A 10,768-nucleotide genomic window follows, 5' to 3' on the forward strand; every position below is an offset into this window, starting at 1 on the left:
TTATGAGGATTAAGACAAAGGAGTAAAGAGCGAGATCGGGAGCGAGAACTAAGTTCTCAGACACGTTTTGAGGTCAAATAGATAATTTCACATGTTGATGACATTAAAAGAAGGCCAAATTTCAATAATTTTTAAAGTGAAGCCGGAATTCGAGTGAGCTCTTGACAATTTTTACAAATTCCCCCTTTCTCATTATACATACACGGTTAATTTATAAATTTTGCATATTTACACACATTCCCCCTGCGACACTGTTTACAAATCCGTCACCATCCGTATTTTGTTGGAAAACCCCCTATTTTTCTGCTTCATCACTGTCACTCAAATCCCTAATTCCGAGTACTCGCAAAGTTTGCAAATTTTGCCGACCACCGTGAACTGGAAAACTCCTTCTTCGATTCTGTTTCCATCTTGATAATTCCGATGTTCTAGAGATTCCAAGGAGAGAAGACAGCTACGGGTACGATATGCTCGGTGGATTGTACGGGGACCTCCCTCCGCCCTCTTCGGCGGAGGAAGACAAGCCCACCAATTCCACCGTCTGGTCGAGCAGCACAAAAATGGCGCCACCGACTCTACGCAAGCCATCGTCCGTCTTCGCGCCACAGACTGTTCTCAGATCTCAAAGCAAAATAAAAGCCGCCACTTCGACGCACCCCAAGGCTTCGGTGTCAGCTCCGGTGGAGCCGTCTCAGCCGATTCTGGCTGAGGTCATTGCGCAACCGGCATTGGTGGCTGTGACGTCTACGGTTATAGAAGAGTATGATCCAGCGAGGCCGAATGACTACGAGGAATATAGGGTGGAGAAGAAGAGGAAGGCCATGGAGGCTGAGATGAGGAAGGAGCTCGAGAGACGTAGACAAGAGGAGGAAGAGAGGGAGAAGAAGGAGCGAGAGGAGCGAGAAAGAGAATATTCCGATTCTAGGATAAATATTTCAGGCGAGGAAGCTTGGAGAAGGCGCGCGGCTAAGAGTGGGGCAATACCAAGATCGCCATCTCCACCAAGTAGCGTGGACGGCTTCAGCATTGGAAAGTCGGAGACTGGCGGGTTGGGAGTTGGCGCTGGTGGGCAGATGACAGCGGCACAAAGAATGATGGCTAAGATGGGGTGGAAAGAGGGGCAAGGGCTTGGGAAGCAAGAACAAGGGATTACCACCCCTCTGATGGCAAAAAAGACAGATTTGCGTGCTGGAGTAATTGTGAACGCTAATGATACGAAATCAGAGAAGAAGGTGAAGAGTGTTAACTTCAACGGACTACCTACTCGGGTTCTTCTGCTCAGAAACATGGTACGTAATGTAGAATTCTGACAATTTGGTGATTTGAAATGAATTTTAGGTAGCAGAGTTTGTTTTCGGGGCATTAGAATTTTAGTAGTTCTTTCTCATTGCTCAGAAATTAGTAATTCTTAGTTAGATTGGAGCTAAATGGACGGCTTTACCATAACCGATCATATCATTTTCTCATTCTTCATGCCAAATTTACTGCAAACACCATTACTAGCCCGTGATTCCTCTTTTAATCCATCATTAAAATGCATGCACTCGATTTTTTTTAAAAAAATAATTATCCATAATTTGATGGAAGTTCGATTCCTAACCTTGGCACCCCTAGCTGATTGCCCATTGGTATACGCTGATCTAGTTGCAATGTTAGACCACTACGGTGAATGGATTGTTAGTTAGGTAGTAAGGTTGTCGTCAGCTGCCTCCTGTAGAATTGTTTATCATCTAATTACTTAACCAGTTTCTGTACAAATCGTTTTTGTCCGAAAGGTTTCTTTCACTGTAATACGACCATGAGCAGTAATCAGAGGGAATGAGACATGCACTAAGAATTCCATAATTGGATATAGAGTTCCTTTTGTGTGGAAAATTGTAGAGGGAAAAGCAATAAATCACAGATTATAAGTCCATGTGAAAATACATTTAAAAGCAGAGAACGTACAAAAATTTAATAAAAACTTACAACCTTTACTCATCTAGTCATATATAGAATGGTGCCTTCATCAATGTTACATCTGTTGCCAGATCATTTTTGGTTTGAAGTTTTTTTATACTTTTATTTTGCTTTCAGAAAAGAGTTCCATATCGAGATTAGAAATTTAGAGAGGGGAGAAGAATGGAGGTCATGTCGATAGGACATTCTTAGGGGTTGTACGGACACCAAGGTATTCCATATTTGGTTTAAGTCTCATGTTTTTGTAATTTGATTAATTGTTCCATTAGGCTGACAGTCATCATACTGGTTGGGTCTAAAGTATGAGTCAATGGCACTCCTTGAAATATGTGGACAGCTATTTGTATTCGTATGTCCTCAGTTTATTTCATTTTTTCCCAATGAAAGCAATTGTTTCTTAAAAAAAATGTGGAGAGCTATTTCTAGAGTGTTCAGAGGGTTGGATAAGGAGCCTAACAACATTTGTCCTTATTAGGTTTCTTGTTTCTCTTTGGGTTTCAAATTCAAAACTTTCTTTTTAACTATTCTATTGGCACTGCCGCATTATTTTGCTTGATTGGTCCCCTTTTCTTTAGAGGTGCCCCTTTTTTGTGGGCTTGTTTTATATATGTCTATGTATTCTTTTAACTTTTTTTCCCTCAATGATAGTGGTTGTCTTATAAAAAGAAAAAGGGTTGACCTCATTTCCTCAATCTGTCAGTTTTCCTATTGGACATGGGACTACTATTTGAAGGTCAATGTTTCCCGTTAAATGCATCTATCTTGTCTCTTTAATGTGGTGCCATGTCTTTCATTTTCAGAGCCCCCTCTCCTATATGGATCATTGAATACTCTTCAAACATTGAACCGCTAATGATTTGGCTTCCCTTCTAGCTTTTATCAAGGCCGTGAATTCAATCCCTGGGTTTTAGGGATCATCTGATCTGCTTTCTAGATCTTCCTGGTTTCTTTTCTTCCAACTCGTTTTTGCATCATTTACTTGCAACAATTGCAAAGTTGCCATCCCTCTTTATACCAAGTTTTGAAAGTCCAACATTTTATAGAGGCTTAAGATTTCTCTCTTGGATTGTCTCTTTTGGTTGTGGCCCATGTCGATGTGTTGTATGCACCTGGGCATTGGAGGATTTGAGTCACATTCTTTCGTCAAGTATGCACCGGTAAGCTTCTTGCTGGCTTTTCTCTTCCTTTAGGAGTTTGTAGTTGAATTTTGTTCTTTCTTTTTATTTCTTGATGAAAAATCAGTTCTTTTTGAAAAGAAAGTATTATGTGGTTATGATGGAGGAGGTTTTCTGCATCCTTTATTTAAACAGGGGGAAAGTTCTTTGATTGGTCTCTCTCTCTCTCTCTCTCTCTCTCTCAAAGCTTACTGTAGTTTATGGTTTGAGAAGAGGAGGATTTTTAGAGTGCTGTGGGTTCTTGAAAGAAGGTTTGGAGCACTACAGAACCTAAAAAGGTGATGCCCCAAGGGGAGAAAGCTGATAATTTCCTGTGGGAAAGTGAGGGAGAAATTCTTAGCTGTTTCGCCAACTGGAATATTGCTACATGCCCACTAGAAGATGGAAGGTTATTAGAGAACTTAAGGAAGAGAAGTGAGGCAGCACTACTGAGAAGCTCAGGAGATTTCTTAGAGAACAATTACGGTTATGAAGAAGAAAGAAAATAGGCAGTTTTCTCCAGCAGGCATTTGGTTGTTTTCAAATCTCTCGTGTGGTGACCTTGTCGAAGTCTGAGCAAAAAAGTTGGGAAGCGTAGAAATAACCTCTTTTTAGGCTGATATTTGGATGGGAAATTGCTGGTTATCATAGCTTTACTCGGGTTTCATTGGTTCTTTCTGGTTATATGCCAAACCAATTCTCTTGGCTGGAAGAAGTCTAACTGAGGAAATAGATGAGGCAAGAGGCCTGATTCAAATTCTAGATGATCTACAACCTCGTGGCAGGACAAAAGAATTTGGCGAATAAATTCTTCAGTCCTATTGTTTGTAAAATTACTGGTAAAAGTGCTCTTTGGGTAGTAGACTAGAAAAAGAAGGCAAAAATCTTTTGGTTTATGAACTCAAAGAAAACAAAGATTATGAGTACAAGAACACAAGTTCCGAATAAATAGTGTTGTTTAGGATTTAGAGTTTGGATTTATCATTTATCAGAATTGCATAATTCTTGTTCTAGCCATGCTTCCCTCTGTAATTAACAAAAAATATTATTATTATTATTATTATTATTTTAATTTTTTTTTCCCTTTCATCTTCACTTTCTTCAATTGGCTCATTCCCAATTTTGCTTGTAAGCTTGTAGGTAATAATCAAAGTATCTTTAATCGCAAAAGCATATTTCTTTTTGGGTTAGTGGCATGCATGTGTTTTGGGAGGATGGCTTCTTCTTGCTTCTTTTTGTATCTCTCTTTGTGATTGATAACTAAGCTGATAACCATTTGATTTTTGAAAATTTTGCTTGTTTTCTTATATTTGTTTAGAATGGTTTTCATCTTTGTTAAGAAAACATTGGATTTCTTAGCTAAATTTAAAAACAAAAACAAGATTTAAAACTGTTTTTCTTTAGTTTTAAAAAAACTTGTTAATTGTATATCCTTTTTGTTACTTTCATATATCAATGAATTTGTTCCTTAAAAAAAAGAGAAAGGAACCGAGTGTTTATTTGAAAAACGTGAAAAGAAAGCCATATTAAAGAGCAAATACATAGTGTGGGTAAACAAGCATAAATTTCAAAAATAGGAAACTAAAAACTCAGAATCAATTTCAATTTTGATAGATAGCATCACACGTGAGTAGCATGCTCTATTTATGCATAAGACCAGCGAACGGTTTTATCTTTGAGGATATCTCAATGATCGAGCTTATGACTAATAATGTTTTTTGTGATTTTTCCTGATGAGAATAATGAGAATAGCTACCTTGTTTGATTTTTTCTTGAAGGTGGGCCCGGGTGAGGTAGATGATGAGCTAGAAGAGGAAGTAGGATCAGAGTGTGCGAAGTATGGGACAGTAACACGGGTTCTGATATTCGAGATTACAGAACCCAATTTCCCAGTGGACGAAGCTGTTCGAATTTTTGTGCAGTTTGAAAGATCAGAAGAAACTACAAAGGCTTTGGTTGATCTTGATGGTCGATACTTCGGTGGAAGAGTGGTTCGAGCTACATTTTATGACGAGGATAGGTTCAGTAAGAATGAATTAGCTCCAATGCCAGGAGAAGTCCCTGGATTTACATGAAATCCAAGAAGTAAAAAAATACGCCAGACGTACATTCATGGTAGATGAAGCTATGATTAATTTGGATTGGATTGGATTGTGCAATAACTTTCCTATTGTAAAGAGATTTTACCATCATGTTGTTGACTGAATGAAGCCCAAGAATAGAATTGTTGAACTTGAAAATGATCTTATTAACTAATGCAAGATTGTTCTAATCAAATAGTTGCTCGAACAAATTTACCTGCTCTCATGTTGATTGAACAGAGGGTTCTTATTTAGTTGGCAGATGGCCAAGAACTGGCTTTCGTTGCAGTCATAATGAGATTCTCTTTTTTCTTGGGACGGACTGAATGATGGTGCACTTGGTAAGGGACATTTAACCATCCAAGATAAACAAGGGATGGGTACATTTTTCTGTTGTTGAGTTTTCTTTTTCTTGTATTCATGCTTCTGTTTATTGATCAGAAGTTTGGATAGTTTCTTGATCAGAGTTTTCTTTTTCTTGTATTCATGCTTCTTTTACTTATTTGCTTTCTCCCAGATTCAACGATGTCTTGATTGAATAGTTTCAACCAAGATTGTAATTTCCTTGATTTTATTGGTACAATGAGAGACTAACAGCAACTTTATTTGCATGCACAGCGCATTGATGAAGATGGGCGTTCTTTTGGGCTACAAGTGGATTATCATCGGGCTTTTACTGTAATTTTAGGAAAAATTTCAGACTTGTGTTTTAGGGATGTTCGGGGATTGGGAGTACTTTTTAGAGGAACTTGAGTATGTAGGTACGATTTAGGTTTTGTTTGGAAAAATGTCAAAATTAAAAAACAATAAGATTTTTGACAAATCATGTGTGAGATATTTTTCAAATTTCTATTCTTTCTAATGAGGTTGTTGATTCTGTGGTTTGTGTTCTAATAAATGCAATGTAATGCTGATTCAATAAAAAAAACTAAATAAACGAAACCTTAGATTGTAAAACTGTGAGTTATTAGATTTCTATTTAAACAAATATTTCTCTTGGATTTTTCTCCTCAAATATCTTTTTTGGTATCTATTCTTTCTCTACATATTTGATTTTATCTAACCACTTTTCGATTTTTTTTTATTATTTGTTACAATATTTAATTTTATTTAAATCTTTTTTCATTTGTTTATACATTTATCTATTTTTATCTTTTTTCTATTTAGTCTACCTTCTTATCATGTTTTTTTTCTTCATTTGTTTATTCATATGGTTTTTAGATCTAATTTTATTTTTTCATTTTTTATATGGTTTTTAGTGTATGATTTTATTTCATTTTATATCATACAATATTATTATATTATTATACAATTGTTAACGTTCTGAAAACATTTTTGGTTATTTTACATTTCATTATCCAAAAATTTGTGTTTGTTATTAACGTATATGTAAGATTGAATTTACACATTTGTTTTTCTTTCTTAATTTCATTTTTTTTTTCATCTTTTGATTTTACCAAATGATTCTATCCATCGATTTTCCTCTTTTCCTCTTCATTTGTTTTTGTGTGAGGACTCAATTCTTTTGTTTCATTATTATAGTCATCTTTCTTTGTTTTTTGTCCAAAGAAGATGAAATATTGTTCATCGGAGAGAATCAGAGTTAAACACTATAATAAATCGAAACTTTCGCGGTTGTGGCGGACGTTGGAGAATCAGAGTTATGAATGCACCTGTGAATCTTGCAAATACACTATATTTGAATAGTAATTCGGCAGAAACAAAACTCTTTTCGACTTTTGAACACATTATTATCAATTTTGGTTTATTTAGCTTTTTTTTCAATTGGTTTAACTTTTTTTACCATAATTAGTTTTATTAATTTTTTTTCATTAGTTTAACACATGTTTTATCAGCTTCAAAATGTAATATAAAAATAACGTATTTTCAGTTTACCCTCGTTGGACACTAAAAATTAACTAATATACATCTACACATAAGGTATAATTGTAACATGAAGTTATAAGATTAACTAATCTACATTTACACATACAATGTAATTGTAATATGAAGTTATATGGTTTTGATCTTCATTTTTCGTGTTTTCTGATTTAAATTAGAGATTCTATTTTTCTCAAACAATATCTATTTAAATCTATATTTTGTTATCAAATTCTGTTTTGTTTTTATTATTTGTTTAAACATTTTGTTATCATATTCATTTTTTTGGTGTATATTATTACTATTTATATAGTTTATACTTTTTAAAATGTAATCCAATGATATAACAATATATCATTGATATATAAAACATATTTGCCTATTGATTATTTTGATAAGATCTGTTTTAAATTGTTTTTTTTTTTTTTTTAAAGAACTAATCATTATTTCCAAAGTTTCAATATATTTATAATTTTTTGTGAAAACAAAATCTAAACACTTTCCTCCCTACATATTTATAAATATATGTATTTATGTAAAAACCCCTAATTCTACTTTACCTTCCTCTGATCCCACCCTTTTCTCTCTTTCTTATTTCTCATTAGCAGCAAGCTTCTCCATAATCTCTCCTTTAAAATCTATGCTAGCACACTTTTCTCACCATAGTCGCATCTTGGGTCACCTCCTTTACAACCTTTCATTCTTTCTTTTCTCACCATTACCCTCTGTAAACCCCTAAACTTATGTTACTAGTTAATCATGTTTAAGTCTCCTTAATTACATGTTTAATTACCTTATTATATGTTTAAATTCTCGTAAGCATGTGGTTACTATGTTTGTAACAGTTGAAATATTAGTTATAATGAGTATGCGTGTGCGGTAGATATCGAAGGAATCGATGAAGGTCCAGTGCGGAAGCGGGGATTGGTCCCAAATTCCAATTTTTACAGAATAAAGAATTTTACAGATTCAGACAGAAAAAATTATGCATTCAAGTTTAAATTTATAGCATGCCAATAAGAATTGAGAAAAGTATTATGAAATCTTACCCTTGAAGAATAACCTTCTTCAAGTAATTCTTTTTCTCCATAATCGATCACGAGCTGCAACGTACTCGAAATTCTAATGGCCACTACCAATTGAAATCTTCTGTATTGAGTTTATGGGCTCAGTGATTTTTGGAGAAGAGAGGGAAAAAGTATTATGAGAGGATGTGTGTTTTTCTAGGAGAAAAAAAATTCTTGCAGAGATCCTTATGTATTTTTTCTTCCAATGAAATTTTGTGAAGAAGCAAATCCCATAATCACCACCCTCACATGTAATGAGTTGAGAGAGATTAAGGGAAGTTATTTCCCTCCCATTAATTCAAAAAATTAAAATTAAAATTATTTCAAATAAGCTTTATATTATAATATATCAAATACATTATAGTAATTATATCATATATAATTAAATTAAGTTAATTATATCACATATAATTAATTTCATCAATTAATTTGAACAATTCAAATTAATCCAAAATTGATTTTCATTTAATCCTTGTTGAGCTACAGAGTGGACCTCATGGACATGTAAATTGAAGCTCCAATGGTACTTGAATAATTAACTGAACTCCTTTAATTAAATTATTCAACGTCCATTAACTGTCCAGCACTCCACTAAAGATCGATAGTTGCACTATTCTCACTACAGATATATTTCTGTGTTCATTGGATATAATCAGTCAACAATGCGATAACTCTCCACAAATGGCTCGTAAGTACAGCTAACCCCTTAGGTACAACTGATCTATCTAATGAATAATAAGTCATAGCCTAACTATGACCAAACCATTCTCGGGCTAGAAGAGAGTGTGGCGCCACATTATTCAAGTCCCAGAATCAATTTTAAGGGAGCAATTTATCTACTTACTCCAATGTCGGGGAAAGAGTGAATTCCGACTTGTGTAGCTATGTTCCCAGCTCCTCAATCAGACGAATCTCCAAAATGATAGGCTTATTAAGTCGGTGATCTGGCCGCTCTCACCCATTCGAATCAAAGGACCGCCTTTATAAGCAGAAGTTCACAACTATCACTCAGGATTTAGGTCATGTCACCTATGGTCATCCTGGTGAAATGTAAGTCTCAATTATGAACGATGTTATATGATGAGACTAGTCATTTCGTGGTCCGATCTTATACACACTCCTTTGTATAAAATACACCCGCTCACATGTCATCACATAAATGATCAAGATCAAATCATTTGTAGCACTTTACAAAAATTGTAACATCTACATAACGGGTCATATTTGTAGTGTTACCAAGATAAGGTATCCAGTCTTATCCATCTATTATTGACCATTTAGATTATCTCTAAATACGATCCACCCGTATGTCTTTACATATATGTTTAAGCTACAAATAATAACCTTGGATGCTAGTTTAATGGTTTATGAGTTTAATGTTACTAAATGTCAAATAAAACATCTCATATTTTATTAAATATATAAAATGTTTGTATAATATAATTACAAACTATATGACCTTACGAGATTTAGGGCATCAACCCCAAAAGAGATGAGGAAAATTTTTTTAAGTCTTGAAATGGGTGCTCTCGGGTAGTAAAGGGTAGCCAATACTTAGACAAAATTTGGAAAGCGAAAGCAAGTGAAGGTAGATGCGACGCAGGTTGAAAGGAAGTAGAAATTTTCCTAAGTGTTAGAAGTTGCGCGAAATTTTCCTAAGTGTTAGAAGTTGCGCTCTCGGGCAAGATAAGAATGCTAACACTTAGAAGGGGACTGGAAATGTGGAAGCAAGGAATGCATGAGCGTCTGTAGGCTTAAGAGCTTAAAGGTGGAAATTGGCTAAGTGTAACAGAAGGCATGCGTTGAGAGCTATGTGGAGGTTAGTAAAGGCCTAAGGTGGCTAGTATGCGAGAAATTGAGGTTACCTAAGTGGACACTTGGTAGCCGAGGCGTGTTAAAGGTAAGGTATGTGTTTGTAACCAGCAGGCCTAAGCACGAGTGTCGAAGGGTAAAACTAGCGTATGCATTGGTTAACAATGCATGAGCAAAGAAATGCGGCGTTAGCCGGGGTATGTGTTGGTCGATTAGAAAGACGAAATGGGATGCAAACCTGTGTGTTGATGAAAGAATAACATTCAACTTAATCATCTAAATAGTGAGCTAAGTGTCGTGCTTAGAGGCCATAAGGACGGGTTAGTGCGCCAGCTGTCACTTTAAGCAATATTATGAGCATGCAAACGTACGAAGGGAGGAGAATTGCCACTAATTCGAAGCTTGAGCTGTGAGGAAGTTAATTCGAAGGCTTCTGGAAAAAGATTTCCATGGAATTAAGCTGAAGGTTAAAGAATGTCTTCAAGTGTTCAAGAATCTTAGGCCACACAGATGAGTGGTAAAGATTGGTGAATTCCAGGTTTGGGGAAGGGAATCAGAGGCTGAAATTCTAAGGTAAGGTAGCTAGGAACAAGTTCTTAGAAGGAAGTTTCATGAGATTTGTCTGGAATTTAAGTTATTCAAGCTGAAAGTGAAATCTAAACTTTTGGTTGAATGAACAAGCAGGCAACTGCAACCCACATATAAGCAAACGGCTGACCAATGGATGCTAAGTGTGGGGAAGCATCCGTCGCATAGGCGAAGCCAACACGTTCTAATGCTTAGGCACATCTAGTGCAAGCTGCCACTCACTAGT

General features: G+C 35.5%; 1 protein-coding gene across 1 annotated transcript; it reads left to right on the forward strand.

The window, feature by feature from the left end:
* The first annotated feature begins 254 nt into the window (after positions 1-254).
* LOC120073350 (DNA-damage-repair/toleration protein DRT111, chloroplastic) lies at positions 255-5,392 on the forward strand. The gene is made up of 2 exons (XM_039026143.1): positions 255-1,289; positions 4,892-5,392. Exons 1-2 carry the CDS (start codon positions 468-470, stop codon positions 5,186-5,188), a joined length of 1,119 nt encoding a protein of 372 aa, XP_038882071.1. The 5' UTR covers positions 255-467; the 3' UTR covers positions 5,189-5,392.
* The last annotated feature ends 5,376 nt before the right edge of the window (positions 5,393-10,768 follow it).

The sequence above is a fragment of the Benincasa hispida genome, chromosome 3 (genome assembly GCF_009727055.1).
Source record: "Benincasa hispida cultivar B227 chromosome 3, ASM972705v1, whole genome shotgun sequence".
In the NCBI taxonomy this organism is placed as follows: domain Eukaryota; kingdom Viridiplantae; phylum Streptophyta; class Magnoliopsida; order Cucurbitales; family Cucurbitaceae; genus Benincasa; species Benincasa hispida.